The sequence below is a fragment of the Tamandua tetradactyla genome, chromosome 13 (assembly GCF_023851605.1).
Source record: "Tamandua tetradactyla isolate mTamTet1 chromosome 13, mTamTet1.pri, whole genome shotgun sequence".
In the NCBI taxonomy this organism is placed as follows: Eukaryota; Metazoa; Chordata; class Mammalia; order Pilosa; family Myrmecophagidae; genus Tamandua; species Tamandua tetradactyla.
The window spans coordinates 79,252,547-79,272,181 of record NC_135339.1 but is presented as its reverse complement, the minus strand read 5'-3'; the positions used below and the strand labels follow the sequence as shown (position 1 = coordinate 79,272,181).

At 38.6% G+C, this 19,635-nt stretch overlaps 1 protein-coding gene across 1 annotated transcript in view; it reads left to right on the top strand.

Moving 5' to 3' along the window:
• Nucleotides 1–1,018: 1,018 nt before the first annotated feature.
• Nucleotides 1,019–19,635, top strand: part of SHTN1 (shootin 1) — a 105,514-nt gene continuing 86,897 nt past the window's right edge. The window contains exons 1-2 of the mRNA XM_077126150.1: nt 1,019–3,129; nt 11,325–11,377. Of these exons, the coding sequence (XP_076982265.1) occupies nt 3,063–3,129; nt 11,325–11,377 (120 nt within the window). The 5' untranslated portion in view covers nt 1,019–3,062. The remainder of the gene's footprint in view (nt 3,130–11,324; nt 11,378–19,635) is intronic.

The following is a 19,635-nucleotide window of genomic DNA, read 5'->3' as shown; positions in this document are numbered from 1 at the left end:
CCCTATGTAGCACTGAGTGAACATATTTATTCATTCCCTTAACAAGTATTTACCAAGTACTTATTATATAGGATGTGTCCAGCTGCTGTCAATGGGGTGTATACATGAGGAGCCAAATAGATACAACTCTTGCTCTCACCAGGTTTACTGACTAGTGGAGAAGCTAGTCACTAATCAACTAATCATACAAGTAAATATCCCTTTACGCACTGTGCTTAGCAGGTATTTTTTTTCTCTAGAACAGATTCTTAGAGATGTATTTGTTGGATGAGAGGGCATGTGCACATAAAATTTTGTTAGACATTGTAGAAATGCTGCCCACTCCCCCCAAACGGCTGCACCAATTCACGTTCACACCCAGTGCCCATTCCCCTTTCCCACTGATGGCAATCTTTATTAATTTTGATAGTCTGGCAAGTTACAATTTTTGCCAAGCTGATGGGCAAAAATGGTACCTTTTAAGAATTTATACTGCCCTGGTTATTGGTGAGCCTTGAAATCTTTTTGCATACTTGTTGGTCATTTAGTTTCATTATAGTTTCCTCCCCAATGAGTTTTAGATCTAAAATATGGACCCTGTTCCCCAGGAAGGTATTCAGAAGGAAGGTTCCTATCTAGTCGGAACAGCAGAGCTGACAGCAGCCGTCCTAATGTGAAGCTGTCAGTGGCATGGTGAATAAGGTTGCTTTTGACAAAAGTTGTGAAATGTAATGACGGAGTCTGTCATAATATGAACAATCTCTAATTTATACTTACTGTTCCCTAGACTCTATGTCTTGTAAATCACACCCACTTCTAAATTGCTTCAAAACATTGTATGTTCTCTTCTAGTGAATGGTATAATTAGCTATGTCTTTCTAGAAAGTTATATTATGTCCCTTTAAAAAAATTAGCCATTGCACGATTGCTTATGTTCAAGCAGATGTTGAGGTAATGAGGTAATTCTCCTTTTGTATATTTTTTGGGGGTGTGGTGGGGGGCTTTATTTTACTGGGCTGATTGACATCTTTAATGCACAGAGAAATGGCAACTTTGGATCCTATTCCTGATGCATATTTCCTAACTACTAAAATGGACATTTCCCTTACAAAACATCATTCCATTTGCGTCTCTCCAGAATTCTGTTAGAAGATGATAAACTTAGTCCAGTATTTAAGTACATGAATTTCCGTGTAATTCGGCCCACATACGTTGAATATTCATAGCCAAGCATTGTGCTAGACATAGGAGACACAGACTTTGCTAGTGAGAAGTTCCTGGTTTAGAGGCATTGAGACACTGAGTGACAGCCATGTAAATTCCTGTGAGAGTGTCATATTGACTTGGTTTGGGTCATGTGCTTGCATCATTTGGCCAGGGGAGGGCAGGGCACCCACCAGTAGTTGTGGAAAACCGAGTGGGGTGCCTCTGACAGAAGAGGGGATGCATGCTGGGCAGGCACAAACAACACATGTCCATTAAACTGGTCAGCATAGTAATGCTGTGTCGCTTAGAACTTGATGAAGTTTTGAAAAGAGTGATTGCCACTTAACAAAAAATAAAAAAGTTATGGACTGTTTTCAGGCTATCACTATTTAAAATGGATTTCCTATGGGGAGATAATTGAGTTTTAAAGCAGGCTGATCTTTCATCTTTAGAGTTAGTTATCATTTTCTCCAAGATTTTTGGGATGGTGTTTAAGATTCTGATGAAAATTTAGTCAACTCCTTCTTAAAGGTTTTAATAGTTAAAAGATTCTTCTAGTGCTCCCCTGGCTTGTAGGCTACATGGTAGCTAGAGCATATTTTGACAGCAGATCAAATATATTACCATGTGATAGACTGAATTATGATCCCCCTCAAAAGACTTGTTCTTGATCCGCATTCTTGTGGATGTGAATTTATTTGTAAAGAGGACCTTTTGGGGATATTATTATTAGTTAAGGTGTGGCTAACTGACTCAGGGTAGGTCTTTTATCCATATAACTGGAAGCCTTAGAAAGAGAAGGCCAGGGGGAAAAGCTGGAAGTCAGCAGAACCCCGAAGAGCTGACACAAGAAAATAGATGACCATGTGGCAGAGGAGAAATGCAAGCCAAGGAACCCCAAGGATTGCAGGAAGCCAGTGCCAGAATGCTCCAAACTTCGGGCAGAAAACATTGCCCTGCCGATGCCTTGATTTTGGACTTCTGCCTTCTAAAATCATGAGTCAATATCAAAATATCCATCCTGTGATATTGGTCAGAACAGCCTGGCAAACTAAGACACCACAGTAACCACAGTAGTCTGGGAAAGCTGAAGCATTGTTTCAGTCTTGGATCCATACAAAGTCAGTCAATGGAAAGCAGTTGAAACGACATGATTTCTATAGTAGGTTTCAAATGCAAACTTGGTTTTTATACCAGTATTTTTTAAAGTGTGTTCCAGGAATAGCTACACCCCTGAATCACCAGGGTGCTTGTAAAAAATGCAGTTTCTTCCTGAAGTTAGTGAACACTGCTGAAGAGACACCAATGGGCAGCGCTCCGTGAGATAACTCGAGAAACTGAATCTTCTGGTCAGAATTTCACTATTCACTTGATGTTTCTAATAGGTAATATGCTGATTTGAAAAAATTATGTACCCCAGAAAAGCCTTGTTCTTCTAATCCTGATTCAATATTTTGGGGTGGAACCTTTGATTAGAGTGTTTCCATGGAGATTGACCCTCTCAATTGTGGCTGTGACCTTTGAGTAGATTACTTCCATGGAGATGTGGTGCACCCAATTGTGAGTGTGACCTTTTGATTAGATGGTGATGTGACTCTGCCCATTCAAGGTGGGTTTTGATTCCTTTACTAGAATCCTTTAAAAGGGGGAACATTTTGCTGAGAGCTCAGAGCCGACAGAGATGCAGACATTAGGAGATGCTTGGAGTGCCAACAGAGAGAGCTGACACAGAGTGCCAACAGAAAGAGCTGACACAGATGCAGAGCCCAGCAGATGGCTCCATGCGGCTTCCTGTGAGATGTTAAGCAAGCCAGAAGCCAGAAGGATCTACAGGGGTTGAGAGAGCCGTTTGAAACCAGAAACCAAAGGACCAGAAGATGCCAGCCACATACCTTCACAAGCTGACAGAGGTGTTCCAGACTCAACAGTCTTTCTTGAATCAAGGTATCTTTCTCTGAATGTCTTAGTTTGTACATTTTTATGGCCTTAGAACTGTAAACTTGTAACTTAATAAATTCCCTTTATAAAAGCCAACCCGTTTTTGGTATATTGCTTCTCCAACAACATTAGCAAACTAATATGGGTAGATTAATCTTTTATTTCTTAAAAACTAAATTTTAAAATAAACATTTGGTCATGGTAAAAAGAAAAGTGTAAAATGAAAATTACAAATATCAGTTGTTTCTCAACTCAGTTTTTTCAGGCTTCATTTCATTATTATCCCCCTGAGAATGGCATGTTTTCCTGAATTGCTCCCCCACCCACAACATAATGAAATTTTAATGCTACGATCGTCTGTATATCTGTTTATATGCTATGGCCCTATAAAAGTCCACGATTGTAATATCTAAGATTATTTTGCTCCCTGGACAGCGATAACACCTTTGTTATGGTTTGAGTTCGTGTATCGACTTGGCCAGATGATAGTGCCAAGTTGTCTGGTCAGGCAAGCACTGGCCTGACCATTACTACAAGGACATTTCGTGGCTGCTTAATAAACCAGAAGGCTGGTTTATTAAATCATCAGCATGTTGATTGCATTCATGGCTGATTACATCTGCAGTCAGCCAAGGCGAGTATCTCCTGCAGTTAGTGACGTTTATTCTAATCAGCTGAAGGCTTTGAAGGAGAAGTCCAAGGGAAACTCTCCGCTTCAGCCAGCCAGCCTTTTCTAAGGGGATTCATTAAGACCTTCATTGGAGCTGTCAGCTTGCTGCCTGCCCTAAGGAATTTGGATTTGTGCATCCCCACAGTTGTGTGAAACACCTCTATAAAATATCTTATCTCCTGTTGGTTCTCTTTCCCTAGAGATTCCTAAACTAATGCAACCTCGTTGACAACATGTGCTCTAACCCTGTTTTTTACCTCATAATTATCCACTGTGAATTTTTGTTGTATTTCCATCCAGACATTGTATGTTTGTACCTACACATACATTTTGCACTTTATATATATATTGTAGACTATGTAGAACTTTATATATATTGAGAATTTCTCATACAGCACATAGAGTTAAATCATTAAAATTTCATTAATATTCCACCATGTGGATCTACCACAGTATACTTACTGTCCTCTAGATAAACATTTCTAGGTTTGGGTTTTTTTGTTTGTTTGTTATTAAAAATAATGCTGCTGGGAGTGGATTAGAGTTAGAGACAGCAGCATGAATTCATGTTTAGCTTCATAGAGATATAGATGGTTATATATAGACATATTTGTAGATATGTACATACGCTGGTTAGTACACGCACATACTTCCTTGCTCTGACAGCTGGGAGGGCCTAGACTCACTTATAGCAATAGCATACCTAGCACCCAGACCTTGGTTTCTAATGCCATTATCCAGTAAAAGGAACCAGGATTCCTTGGGGAATTGGCTGGTTCTAGGCTAGGACAGGAAATATGCAAAATGTGCCTGATGTATATTGTACTATTAAAAAGTAAGGAAGTGCTAAAAACCACAAACAACACCCCTCCCCGCCCCCAACGCATCCACATTGGTGAGTGTGTCATAGGGGCACAGGAGCTAACTGAAAGAGCTTCCAGTGGCCAAAGCTGCAACAATTTGTATATTAAAATAAAGTGGTATTGGATTATAACCCAAAGTATGAAATAAATGTCCATGGGTCTAAACTGATTTGTGTAAAATGAATAAATAAATAAATGGGGAGAAGAGAGATATTTCCTGTGCAGAAAAATTACAGTCCTTGAGTGTGGGCTGTGCATCGTGACTTCCTTCCAAAGAGTACAGTGTGGAGAGGTGGGTAAGAGCGACTTCATACTGGAAAAACCTGAAAATACTACGTCAAGAGATAATCAAGGTCAGTATAAGCAGTGATGAGTCATGCTGACAGTGAGTTCCTTGTGATATGATAAAAATGGCACTTTACCTTTGAATTCTTCCTTCCCTAAACTCTAATTCCAGTCTAATCATGAAAAAAACATCAAGAAAATCCTAATTAAGGGACATTTTACAAAATACATGATTTGTACTCCTGGAAACTATCAAGGTCATCAAAAGCAAGGAAAGTTTGAGAAGCTGTCAGATGAGAATAAATGTAATCTATCCTTGGTGGGATCTTGGAAAAGAAAAAGGCTGTTAGGTAAAAACTAAGGAAATCAGAATAAAGTATGGACTTTAAATAATAATAATGTATCAGTGTTGATTCTTAAATTATAACAAATGTCAGATGTTAATATTATGGAGAATGGGTGTGGGTTTTATGGGAACTCTAGACTATCTTTGTACTTTTGCTGTAAATCTGAAACCGTCCTAAAATTAAAATTTATTAAAATAGTGCCTCTTACATCCCTGTACCTATACTTGTAAATGCAGTCGTAGGAAAATTTCTCAGAAGAAAAAATTTTTCAGAAAAATAGTAATTTTGGGATCGAAAAAGTATGTTTGTTGTGTTACAGATTTTATTGTATACTAGAAAGTGTAATAGGAACTCAACTTTTGTTTTTCTTTGCTTATCATGCTGACTAAGCATTTTAACCAGTAAAATATGAGTTCTGGAATTTTTATGTGGTACCATGAACAGTAATATGTCTGGATCCTTTTGGTTACTTGATTTTCTCTCAGGTTGCCTCCCACATCCTTTTGTGGCACAAATCAGGGTACGATTCTGCTGTATACATATTTTAAAGTTACTCAGTTTCCTTCTTTCTAATTGGTTAAATTGAAGTCATTAATATAGTTTGTCAAGAGTACTTCTTGAGCATCATTAATTCATTAATATTGTACAGTGTGTTCTATCAAATAATGAATGGTCATAATTTTTTTGCAGTTGTGATTTCTATCACTTTTGTCTTATGATCAGGTTTCTTAGCAGTGTTTTTCCTGGCTTTTCTCATGATTTAATTGACAAATGGGGTATAAATGTCTTTTCTCTCTTTACTTTTGGCCCTAACAGCGGGACTCATTGGGATGAGTGCAGAAGGAATAATATCCTAATGGAACACTGCCTTTTATGCCTCATGTCCTCATTTCCCACTAGGAAAGGGTTTCAAGGCTCCATGAGTCTCAAACATGTAGACTCAATGGATGAGAATCTACATTAGAAGATCTCAATGAGGCAGTGTGTTTCTGCTTACATTGGGTGGCTATTTAAAGCTTCATTTTTATTAATTATCCTGATGTAACCATGTGGTATAAGAGACTTCTAACGTGCGGAGGGGGTTTTGTGGTTTTAGATAATTGACTCATGAAGCCCAAGACCCATTTTTCTTTCTTCCTTAACAGATGTTTGTCAAGAACCCACATGTGTCAGGCATTGTGCTAGATGTGAGCCTCTGGATGGATAAATAAAGACACATAATTTTTGCTGTAGAAGATAGTTTCTGGTCTAGTACTAACAAATTGCATCCAGTAATCTTTTTTTATAGGACTGGTTTTGTAATCAGTAGATTGGTTATGCTACCACCATTTCTTATTGTGGGTTTTGACTTTTCTGTATGTTTGTGTCTTCGTTTGTAAAATAGGAATGTTAATATTTGGCTTAATTGCTTGCCCTACCTGGAATCATTTGAACTGTTCATTCATTCAACAGATGCACTGGCTTTGTGCTTGGTATTCTGTTGGGTGTAAGACGTGTTGCAATGATGCAGTGGGAGAAAAGACAAGAAAACATTCCTACGTACAGATAATTTCTCATACTCTCTGTAGATTCTCTAGTCGAGAAACATAAACATGTACTTTGATGGTATATTAGAAGGTAAGTGCCCACATTGCCTAAGGTATATGGGGAAGATTTCTTAGAAGAGGTGACAATTGATTACATTGAAAAGTGGTCCCAGGGAAGATGAGGCAGGGAAGACCATGCAGGCAGAGGAAAATATATTTACAAAGGCACAAAAATACGAAAGGTATTGGAGAGCTTTGGGGTGTTGGAGGTGATGGAGTGAGTTGTGATCTCTAAGGATGAATTGGGCTGGGGGTAGATTAGGGTTCCAGGTTGTGAAGGTCAAGTCTTTGGAGGTTTGAAAGAAAAAAGTGAAGTATGCAACTTTGTTAATATACTGACTATTTACCACCTTGTAAGGAAAGAACTTGAGGTAGAGGGAAGCTAGAGGCCAGAATGGAGGGTTTTGCCATTGTCAGGGATCTGAGTTAGAGCAGAGATATGGGCTACAGAGGAAGGGCAGATTGGAAGTATGGTTTTTAGAAGTTTGATGGTCCTTTAAGGGGTGGAGGAAAAGGGGGGAATCATGGATGACCTTGAAGGTGTTGGGTTGATGACTGGGTAGATGGTGAAAGGAGATCTTGTATATGGGAAGTAGAAGGTTTGGGTGAAGATGGAGTTGATGAGTTCAGTTTTTGACATGTTGAGTGTGAAGTGTCTGTAGGGCATCTGGACAGAGAAGTTTAGACAGCAATGTCCAGTTGGACTTTCTGTATGATGGAAATGTTCTATTTCCACTGTCCAACATGGTAGCCACCATTGCATACTCAAAATGTACTTAGTGCAACTGAAGAACTGAATTTTAAATTTTAATTAATTTAAATAGTCACATGTGGCCAGTAGCTACCATAAGGACAGTGCTGGTCTAGAAAGTAAAGGTTGGAAATGCTCATCTGGAACTTGTGCTAGAGGTGGGGTGACCAGCCTACCTGGGACTAAACAGTTTCCTGCAATGCTGGTCAGTGCTCAAACTGGAGGAAGTCCCCAGCAAACCATGATTCATGTCCACCCTAGCTAAAGTTGGTTTTGGCCTGTAGTTATGAACTTCAGCTGTCATGTTTCTGTAACAGCTAGTCTTACTCCCTGCTGGGCTCACTGTGACATGATTTGTAGCTTAGGGAAAAAAACCTCCCTTTCTTGACATTAGGGGGTTAAAAAATAAAAAAAATCAGCATGATTCTCCAAATGTGATATTCTCTTTGTTTTCTCCACCATCTTTCTTTTACGTCAGTTCCATAAGCTTATGTGGTAGATTTCCATCTAGAATCACCTGGAACAATCTCTTCTGAAAAAAATACAGATGCCCAAGCTCTACCCTAAACTAATTCAATCAGAACCTTTGGGGTGGGGTGAGGGGCTTAGACAGCTATAAAATTTAAAAGCTTTTCTGGGTGATTCTAACATGCAGCTGGGATTGAAAAGTACAATTCTCAGATGTGCTTTGTATAATAATATATCATTATATAAAATGACATGTAAAAGTCATTTTTTAATGAATTTTTTTATACGTCATATAAAAAGTATGACTTCTTTAAACCACAGTGTCAAGTTGATCTGTAGCTCTCTTTTCCCTCCCTTATTTGGTGGAGGATAGCAGTACCTGGAGTTTCAGAGACATTCTGGTCTGCCATCTTTCAGGCCATGTGGTACAAAAGGCAACTCAAGATTGAGAGCCTTAAGGAGCAGCCTCACGTGTGTACAAGACTTGATGTACTTTACTGTGTTAGTGGTAATGACGATGCCTAACGTGCAATTATATGCCTAAGTACTCTATACGGATTAACTCGTTTACTCTTCATGACAGCACTATGAGGGATGTATTATTATTATTCCTATTTTCCAAATGAGAAAACTGAGACCGGAGATGTACTCATTTTCCCACGGTCCCCCAGCCAGTAAATGCTAGGGGTGGGGTTAAGCTGCATTTTGAATTACTGTGTACAGCCTGGGGTAAGTCTGTATATATGTATCTTCAAGCCTGAGATATGAATTTTCCCCACACTGTGTTTATCTTTCGTGTGGAGGAGAACTGGTCGCATTCATTGTTTCTTTTGCACTGGTTAATTCCGGACCTGAGGATCTCTCTTATCAAGTTATGTGGGCTGTGTAATCTCACTTTCTTTTTTCAAACTATGAGCCAGTTCTGAAACAATACAGAATCTTTCTCTTGATTCTTTAGCATTGCCATAAAGTGTTCACATTAGTTTTTGCCAGTTTGGGGTTATATATGTATTCACCATGATTTGTGTATTACTATCATTAATGCTGTTTAGGTCAGTGAGTTTGGTTTTCGAACTTCAAGAAAAATAAAAGCGTAAGTAAATGTTTTTCTTTCCTTTCATGCCTCGCCCCCCAAGTAGCCTCTTCTCACTATCAAGTGGTTGAATTCTTCCCATACTTTACTTTTCCTTTCCCTGTACCTGATTTTATTATTTTTTTAAGTTGCACATAGTCACAAGAAAGCATGTTTTTCATGATTTCTATTGCGATACGGTAGGTGATAAGTTCTTAACGTTTTTCATAAAAACCCAATAATTGGGAGCCTATGTTTAATCTGGATTCTGTGTCAATATAATGGAAGAGTAAGTAGCAGTTTTTTTTTAAAAAGACTGCAAACCTGTTATACAGGTTTAAATAGGAAAAGAAATTTCTTAATGCCAATATGAGATCATTGTTTTATAAGCCTTTATTGTTTGTTCTGTATGTCTGTAAAGCAGGTCACCAAGAGTAGAGTGTTAAATCAATTTTCATTTTTCAAGTTCATCTACTGATGCTTTTAAATATCAAGTAACTTAAATAAAAATCTCTCAACAACATATTTACATGTTTATTTTTTGAAATGATATTAGATAAGGTATTAAGATTTGGGACCGTAGACTACCCAACATTTTAAGTGCATATTTTTAGGATCAGTTCTTGTTTCTCTCTGTTAAAAAATGGTAGGAGGGAAATTTCAGGGATTTTCCAGATCGAGGGACAGTTTAGCTGTCTGAGTGGTTGGGGTGGCGCTGGGGAGGGGGCTGATGAGGAGCTGGTATGTGGAAAGCTTCATTCTGTGGTCAATACAATCTTTTCCATTGAAAATTTAGTTATTTGCAAAAGAACTTTATCTTTGTATCTATACATTCAGCTAGTTTCTGGGCTGTCTGATTTTCAAGGATTCATGGTCTTTTTTTTATGAGGGGGTGACTTCAATAAAATTGTCCATTCTATTTAGTCTTGGATGCTAATAAAATTTCTGAGCATATAATCCCATAAATCTTGGCTAATTTGAGTTGAATTTTAAGATTTCAGTTTTACCATCAGAGTAGCTATTCACAATGCTTTGGATCACTACTGGAGGAAACAAAACATGTACTTTACTGTTAATTGTTTGTTTCTAGGGAGTTCTTTTCTCCCATGGCTAGAATCATACATTTCCAGAATTAACGACCAAGTTAACTGGGATGTTTTTGAAGCCTCTGCTTTTAGATTTCATTTCTATTTTCAGGTTATTCATAGAAATAGAAATATTTCTCTCTCTTTTTTTTTAATGAAAGCTGCGCTTCTCGTGGATAAATATCACTTAAATTAAAAAATAATAATGAAGGTGTGAAAATCCACTGGCTTTCTGGTGCTGACCAAAGTGCTGGCCCGGGGGTGGCCGTGGTTTTGCCCGGGTTTTCCCTTGGCCTTTTCCGCTCCTTCATGAATCTGAGCTCATTTTCTTCCTCCCCATCTCGTAGGCGATAGACTTAATAGTCTCGACTTTGAGCAGGTCTGAAAATGGTGCTTCCGCTGGAAAATGACTGTGAGGATTCGGGTTACTTTATTTTTCTGGTAGTAGAAGGTTTTAAAGTAAAAAAATGCTGGGTTTCTTCTACATAGTTGAAAATATTTCTAAAACAATTCACATGTTTTCCACACTCAGAGGAATGTGTGTGGCTGGTGACTGGTCACGGCTTGGTTATTGATGATGTTGCAGTGTCTGAAATAGCTGTTGGTGGCTCTGAACATGAACTTGTTGCTCTGTGAGTAAAGCAGATGGGCAACGTCAGTCTGAAAGTAGAAGTCTACTTTATTTGGTAGAGGCTGATTTTCTAAATAAGCCTTTGTAGCACCATGCACCAGTAATACTGGAAGGAACTTCAGGGAGCAGCCACCTCTCTCCTTGCCCAGGTTCAGATGCCGAGCATCAGAGAGGACAGTCGACTTCTCATTGGTCACTTTTTATGGCGCTGAGCTCTCCCTACTGACCTAGGGAGAGCAGAGAGTCAGCTTGGTGGGCTCACATCTGGTATGGTTTCTTTTTCTTCCTTACTCTTAAGAGCAGAAGCCCTTCCCCTGTGGCCTCTTCTCCACCCCACAGCTAATTGACTAAATAGACAATCGGAGTTAGTTGGGTTCTCAGCTTTGTTTTTACAGTAAACTCTGGATAATATTATAATGTTGCTTTCCTTTTTTTTCTTTTAGCAATAGGCGAATATGAAGACCTTAGAGCAGAGAACCAGAAAACAAAGGAGAAGGTTCGTATTTTACGTTTTTTTTTTCTCATTTCTTAACATGTGTAAAAGCCTATTCGGCATAGTGCATTGTTCTACCCCCAATTTCAGTGAAATGTGAATGAGCTTTTTTTTTTTTTCTCCTTTTCTCTTGCATGTGTAGTTTAAGCTAATATCTACTCCAGGCTCCAGATGGTAAAGAATAACAGGCATGCCGCAGTGGGTGCAGCTCTGGGAGATTAACTACATGGCTAAATGTGCAGTAAGGCACCAGGCCAAGCAACCCAAGCTCCCAAGAATTGTACTTTTCCCTAACAGATTTAGGATTCTGATGATGGAATTGAAGGCCTGAGACGTTTAGCTTTGGGACTTTGACATTTTGGATCCTGGCAAACTACTTGTAATTAGTCATTTGTGTCTAGCTTAAATTCTTCTGGAAATCTTTTGTATATTTGCTTCTTCTGCCTGTCTGAATAACATACCAGAAATTGAAAAACACCCGATATGAAATGGGTGAATATTTTCAGGGCCTCTGGCAGTTTTATATTCAACTGTTAAATAATTGAATTCTGTTTACTTTTACAAATTATATCTTTGAGAATGTCTATTTTAGGCTTGTGAACATTTATTTAAGTTGTTTATATTTTCCGTGTATATTTAGGGAGAAGACAAATGCAAGGGCATTAATTATAGAGATAAGATTAATTTACATTGACTCTGAAATTACTTTGTAAAAATGCTTTGTGTGACAGACCAAATATTTCAAAACATAAGGTCCGTGGTGGAAAATTAATGCAACAGATCCTTCCTGGTTATTAAAAAAGGGGGCCATCACTACTGCAAATTAGGAAATGTTACCTCTAACAACTCAAGAGTCGAGGTGTATTGAACATCTGTAGTGGGCCATACATCTGTAAAATGTGGGGCATATTTAAAGTATTTGTTGAGTTCATGAGAGTCATATTTCACTTTTTCACTCACATTAATTTACCATTTGTTATAGCTGTATTATGGTTAGTGCTATTTATGGTAAGTACAAGCAAAGTATGGATCATTGCTTTTCACCCACTTTGTAAATCTCTGTTGTAAATGAGTCCCTTATATTCTGTGAAATCTTAAGTTTCCTCTTTCCTTCATCAAGTGATTTAGAGAATAGTAGGTGGGGTTTATGGGAATATCCTTAATAGAAAGTGGCTGGCCAAGCATCTGTAATAGATAAGAAAGTCACAGAAAACTTTGATATAATTTTAAATCTAATAGCATAACCATCAAAGACGATGTTGTGTCCCGAGGATGAAAACAGGTGGAGAGGTTTTGCTTTAGTTCCTTGGTTCTTGGTACCCTGTAACTTCAAAGTAAAGCTGAAGAGTGATGCTTAGGCTGCATAGCTTGGGCCAGTTTCCCTAAGATACCCTGCAGCATCTTACAGCTCTCAAAAGAGGCTGAGAGGTCATCAGCTGATTGGGTCTGCAGCTGCTCCTGGCACAAGCAAAGTGAGTTGCAGAGTTAATCCAGGAGAATTCTTTGACTTAACCTAGAATGTAGGACAGCAAGCAAGTATGCCTTTATATGACAGAGAAAGAAGGATATGTAATGAAAGAAATAACATAGGAGGAAGAAGTTTTGTTTGGTTTTCTTCTTTAATCTCTGCTTATTTGTAGACCCAGCAGTGCCCTGTGTATCAGAGGTACCCATAAATATCTGTTGTTGGAGGTCATGATAGATCTTTAACTGAGTGCTGCTTTCTGTAGTGAGATTTTTATGTGAACATCTGTTAGGAAAGCAGAATTACAGGTAAGATGCATTTGTTTGAAGGATTATAAATTACCTCAGCCCATTAACTGTTTACATGTTTCTCTCCATAGAGTATGGCCTAATACTTTTGTAGCATCCATATGCATTATTGATCTTCTGTTCTAGTTCTTCAAAAATAACTATTAACGGCAATGGAAAGAAAAGAAATGAAAGCAATATGGAAACGCTGTGTGGTTGGGTAAAACAAAGTAGAGTGGTTTTAAGTTCACTGCACTCTGTTTATCTTCTGTTAAAAGACTAGCAGGCTTATTACCGCAGATTTTTTCCCAAAAAGGGGGGGCTGTATTACACAGGAGGGAAGCATGTAATAAAAGCCTTTTATACAGCATAGAATGAGTAAAAGCAGCTTTAGTTCCGGAGGTGGTAAATGGAGAGCACCATTTTCTCTGGCAAAGCACTTTCCTGTGCCTGGCTGGGTGAGCTTTATCCTGTCCGCATCAGGACACACACGTGGCCAGCCTTGCCTCGTCTCGTGGCCCTAAATCAGAGTTCCGTTAAATCAGTCAATGATAGGAATCGGAAGTAAGTCTCCTTTTGCCACATTTGATGTGGGAAATTCTGCGTGAATGGGGGGAAGCAAACAACCAGAAACAAATTGCAAGTTGTGTCTCCCTTACACATACCCACATTAAGTCTAAACTACCTTTGTTGCCAGGCCAGAAGCCTTATCAGTGGGTACAAGCAATGGATGCAATTCTCTTGGGGAGGCTCTTTTTCTTCCCTGTTTGGAAACGCCTCTCTGAGACAAGTGGTAGGGCTTGCTGCTCTTCCTGGCAGACAGTTGCTTAGAGGTTGTGTTTGTAAAGAAACTACTGTGTGTTCACTTACCACCTCGTCCAGTGGCAGCACCATTTCACAGACAGCTGAACAGGACCTCGAGGCTTCACTGAGCTTCCCAAGGGCACACAGATAATTCTCAGAGGCAGAGTCCTGATTGCGTTATGGCTCTCCAGACCACAGATGAAGCAGGTAGAACCTAGTGACTTTTTTCCTTTCTGCAGAGGTTCTGGTTTTATTCTCAGGCTAGCTCATGAATTTTTCATAGCAAATTCTCAGACTCACTATTTTCTGGATCATTTGTTGTTACCATCTCTTGGTTTTTAATCAAGAACTGAAAGTTAAATAACGAATCAATCTAGGCTTCTTCTACCCCTGATCATACACACACATGCCAACATACATGCACAGAGGATGTATTCCAAGGCTCAAAGTAGACAGTGGCTCGCAGTGGGAGGGGAATTAGGCACGTGTTTAAATTGGTTTTTCCCTTTGCGGATCTCACTTTGTTAGGAAGGATAGAATGTTAACCATGTTGTGGTTTTTATCTATGATTTTGAAAATAGAATCCGAATCTGAGTTTATAGGGAGGGTTTTTTTTTTTTTTTTCAAGTGGAAGTGTTTCAGGTCCTACTCTTGAGATAAACCACCCCTATAAGGGACGCTGGTGAGATGGTAAATTATGCTGTAATAAGTAAGTGCCTAGAGCTGGGAGTGAGATTGGAAAAGAACAAAAAGATGGGATTCCCACTCTTTTCCATGTTACAAACCATTATGAACCTTCAGTTCCTGGCTGTCACTTATTTGTTTCAAAGTTATCTTTAACTCTGTCACAAGCAGAATTAATTACTTGATTCTTTGTAATGAAAACATCTGCATATTTCTTATGTACTTATCACATTTTATCAGCCAACAGTCACAATTATCAGAATATTAAATAGGGTGAGTTAATTTAAAATGTAAAAACTTGAGGATTTTTTTTAACTGCCGTCTGGTTAAATGGGGATTATGGAGAGGTTGCTACTTTCATTATGTTTTCCCAGTTTCTAAATGACAATATCAACAGTATGTTCAAAAAGGAAAGAATCTATCACATTGAAGTCAGCAAACCTTCTGAATTCTATATTTTTGTACATTGAAAAAGAGTGGACTCTCTGTTTTGGAATCAGCCAAATAAAATAATTTACTTTGCCTGTGTAGCAGTCACCATATTCAAATGTTAGTCATGCTTCTACAATTGAAGTGCAGTCTTTCATGACTCACCCGGGATCTTTGTCATAATTGTTTGGGGTTTTTTCCTATATGGGGGGAAGCCTCATTGAGCCTTGAAAGAAGTAGCTTTCACGTTTCTCAGAGTGGCGGGGAGGGTGTGTGTGTGGAGTGTGCATATAAAGAAGGAAATCTGTATAATAGAAGAGTATCTGCCTTCAAAGAAGTATTTATGTTTAATATTATGTTCTGAGATCGAGTTTTGAAATGAATAAATGTTTAAGTGGCTGATTAGAAGTCATTTGGGTGAGCTCCTGTAACAGTGCATCAGGCGGTTCTGTCAGGTTGCCAGGAAAATGAATGAAAGGGAATGAGACAGACACTTTCCAAGACTTATGTTTCAAGATGCAAGATATATGATACTGTTTGCATCTTGGCCCAGTTATCTTTTGTTAAAATGTCTTCCTCTTGTGTCATTTTCAGAGGTGAAGGTCCCAGAGTATTTTATTAAAAAAAGAAAAGAATAAAGAAGCCACTTTAAAGAGCAAGATATGCATCCATTATGCTAACTGTTCATGCATAATACATCCACATACATGCAGTTTCTTTGAGACAGAGTGGCAAGTGGTGGTGCCAGAGAAAAAGTAATTACTTAGCAGTTTGAAAGTGAAAAATGAGTCTCTTATTAACAGCAATCTATCCAGAAACAAAGAGCAAGGATCTCTGTTCTGATGACATGTGTTTCCATCTAACGCACAATACCTAGAATTTGGAAAATGCTGTAAGACAGCTTTTGGGGCAGCTACTACTTCTTTATTGCCTGTGAAAATTGGAGGGAAAGAACTTTGAATTGGAAGAAATAAGAGCGCCAAAAGAGAAAGAGAGTAAAAGGAATTCCATCCTACTGGGAATGGTTAAGTTATTGTATCTTTATGGATAAGTGTGTAGAAATCCAGAAATCACAGTTGAATTCCAGCCAAGAGTTACACAGGTGGTACAAAAGTAGTGTAAATATATTAAAAATTATTGCATGGTCCTCTTACTGCATCATCAAGGATTCTAAAACAGATCAATGTGCATAATTTTGATGCTATGCATTTTATGTTTAAATTTTTAAACTGGTCATAAAAGGAATAAACTTTGAGAAAATAACTAGAAGGGGTGTGGGGGTTGAGACCTCATCAGACTTTTAGTGTTATAGCCTCTGCTTTGTGTTCCTGTAGTGCATGTGTCATCTTGTTACTCTCTTGGAAGATTTACATTTTGTGAAAGTGCATTTTCTGTTATGTTCCCTGCTGTATTGCTCCAGTGCCTAACCCAGAACCTGGCAGGTGTATATGCTCTATAAATAATTGTTCAGTGCTCAAAAGAAGGAAGTAGAGGCAGGCATTCTATTGCATGGGGACACCAAATGCTTATTGTAGATACTTGCTTAGAAATCTAATTCGTAAGGTTCTTGCCTACGTATAGATTTTGTGTGTTTGGGCTCCAAATTGACCTTTCTGTAGGCTGGCAACTCTCCGTTGTACTTGTGCACTAGGGGGATAAAAATGACTGTGTATGTTAGTTGGGAACTAGTCACAATTCAGAATTTTATTTTGTTTCTTTTGGCATTAAATATACATAGGTCACCATGAAGCTGAATGTGGGTGCCGTGGTATCTACATCAGCTGGGTGACCTCTGCTCAGCCCTTAAAGCAGACATTTTAGTGCTAACTATGGTTGGATCATAAGTGGGGGAGAAAGAACTGAGCTGCCCATGTTGGGGGGAGGATGGGAGATGCCAGTTCATACTGGAAGGACTTCTCTTTGCACATCAGTCTGGCAGTGTTTCGAAATGCTGGTTTTGTTTCAGAAACCAGGTATCTACCTAGGTGAGGCTCAAGGAAGAGAGCTGGAAAATAGCCAGGGCTTCTAATAATAAGAGCTTTCCAAACAAGAAAGGCAAATCTCCAGTCGTTTCACCACTTCATGAAGAGCCAACATAGAAACTCCAGAATAGTTGTCATACCATCCAGCTTACTTAAGCCAGCCAGCACTCATGCTGCTGGGTTCTACCGCAGCTTTGAGCCTCAGAGAATCATTGGGCATCATAATTAAATGACGTGGGCCCAAGAACATCTGTTGCCATCGCAAGGTCTTCATGAGCAATTCTCACACAAAAAGAAGCAGTTTGTACAAAATGTGCAGCTGCAGAAACAGGATAGTAGAAGGGGTGCAGTGGGTGAGGGGCTTCTATGGGGCATAAAGATTCTGAAAAACCATGCTAACATTTCTTCTTATTGGTAGAATGAGAGAAAGGTTACAAGATATTTTTCTGGATTTACCTTAAATGATGAAACAAATGGGTATTTGGATCCCTGCCTAGTAAATAGATACATTTTCCACATTTTGTTCAGCTCTGGTTTAGAATAAGTAAGCTGCATTCACAGCATGTGTAGATCCATCCCCACCACCCCCCAAAACACACTCCTTTCAGTATCCATAGCAGATGGTAAATTCTGTGGCTGCCAGTTCTATCATAATGTGGTTGCAGAAAATAGAAAGCAAAGCATCATGAAGACCCCTGGTAGAATGCAGCTGGGCTCAGAGACAGCTTGTGAATCTACTGGTAGTGACTGCAGGATTAGTGTGATAGTATATGGCTGGGCTTTAGAGAGTGGTTACGTGCATGTTGGAATCAAACAGTGATATTGAGACCCTTTAACCAAAGCCTGCTTACTTGGGCCTTCTGAGCAGAGCAGAGCATAACGTCTTCTCGGTGACTGGTATAAGACTATCTGAGACTGTCATGAGCTGATAATGTCACCAAATGGTAGCCGCATTGGTGTTTCGTCTGTAAGTCAACTGTGGTAGCCTTTTTCATATCTGAATACCTAGAGCATTTTCCCTGTTTAATGTTCTTGTCGTGTATAGTCTCAGTGAAAACTCTGGCTATTTGATTTAAATGAGAATTGAATTATCCTCTTATTCCTTCAGGTGGTCCTTTGAGAGGTATATAGACAAGTGACACTAAGGCAGGAGAAGACCCTCAAGTACAGACACTTAGATTAAGAAAGGTTTTCAGGGGTCATCTCACATTTTCAGAAATTTCAGATTAAGAAATATGGAATCATTATGAGAGTGAAACACCAGATAGGTTTTATGTTTCATTTGGCGTTTGTGACTTTAAATCTGGTTGGAAAGAATATATTAGATTCCTTTTTGTGCATTAGAATGTACTGTGCAGTTTGGGGTGAGCATTTGTTTCCCTGGCAGGAAAGTACAAAACAAATGGAACGTTCTAGAAAACAAGAGGAATGTTCCTTAGCAGGATGGCAGGTTCATAGAAGTACATGCTGTAGTGGAGTGGGATCATGGGGAGAGGCTAAGAAAGCCTCGAAGGTCTAGAATGCTGGTACTTAGAAATTTAAAAACCAAAAAGCACTAACACAGTTTCTCTGGTAAGTTAGAAACAAACTCTTTATTAGACAGAATGATTTTTTCAGAGGGTAGTAGGTTCTTAACGAGAAAACTTCAATGAAATAACATGGCTTCTCCTTTAAGAAATGAACTTGGGCCAAAACGGATCCATTTTTTCTTTGTTAAATTCAGAGACTTTATTAATATGACCAATTTATTTGGCTAGTAAATGACCCAGCTAGAATTTAAATGTTGTTCTAGTTGTCTCCCAATCTCAAAGTTTTAAATATGCTCATCTTTAGGAGTATATAGCGCTCCTAAGTTTTACCAGAAGTCACCCCCTTAGACCAGTAATCCGAGAACCTTCCCTGTAATCACAGCCTTCCTTCCTTTTGGCTTGTTCAGAGAAATACTCCCATGGGAACCTCACTTCCGGTTCATCAGCTGCCTCCTCATTGCCCATTGTTTTTTAATCAGCAAAGTTGTGGGTTTACAGAACAGTCGCGAATAAAACATAGGAATTCCCAATGGCACCCCACCACCAGCGCCTTGCTTTGGTGTGGAACATTTGATACCATTGATGATAGCACTTGTATATAATTGTTCAATTTTTTTTTAACAGCAGTTACCTTTATTACAATTGATGAAAGGTTACTAAAATAGTGTTATTAACTATTGTCTATAGTTTATATTAGGTGTATTTTTTCTTCCATATGCCACACTATTATTAACACCTTGTATTAGTATCATACATTTGTTATAATTAATGACAGAACATTTTTATACTTATAATAGTAACTCTAACCCATTGTCTGCGATAGGGTTTAGTGTGTCCTATGTTTTTTCTTTTAATTTTTATTCTAAAGCACATAAGACCTGAAGTTTCCCTTTTTAACCCCATTCATCTATGTAATTCAGTGTGTTAATTACATTCCCAATAATGTGCTATCTTCACCGTCATCCATTTCCAAACCTTAAGACTCAACCTAAATAGAAAATCTGTACAAACTAAGCATCAACTTCTCATTCTCTAACCCTAATCTATCCCCTAATAAACTATATTGTACATTCTAACTCTA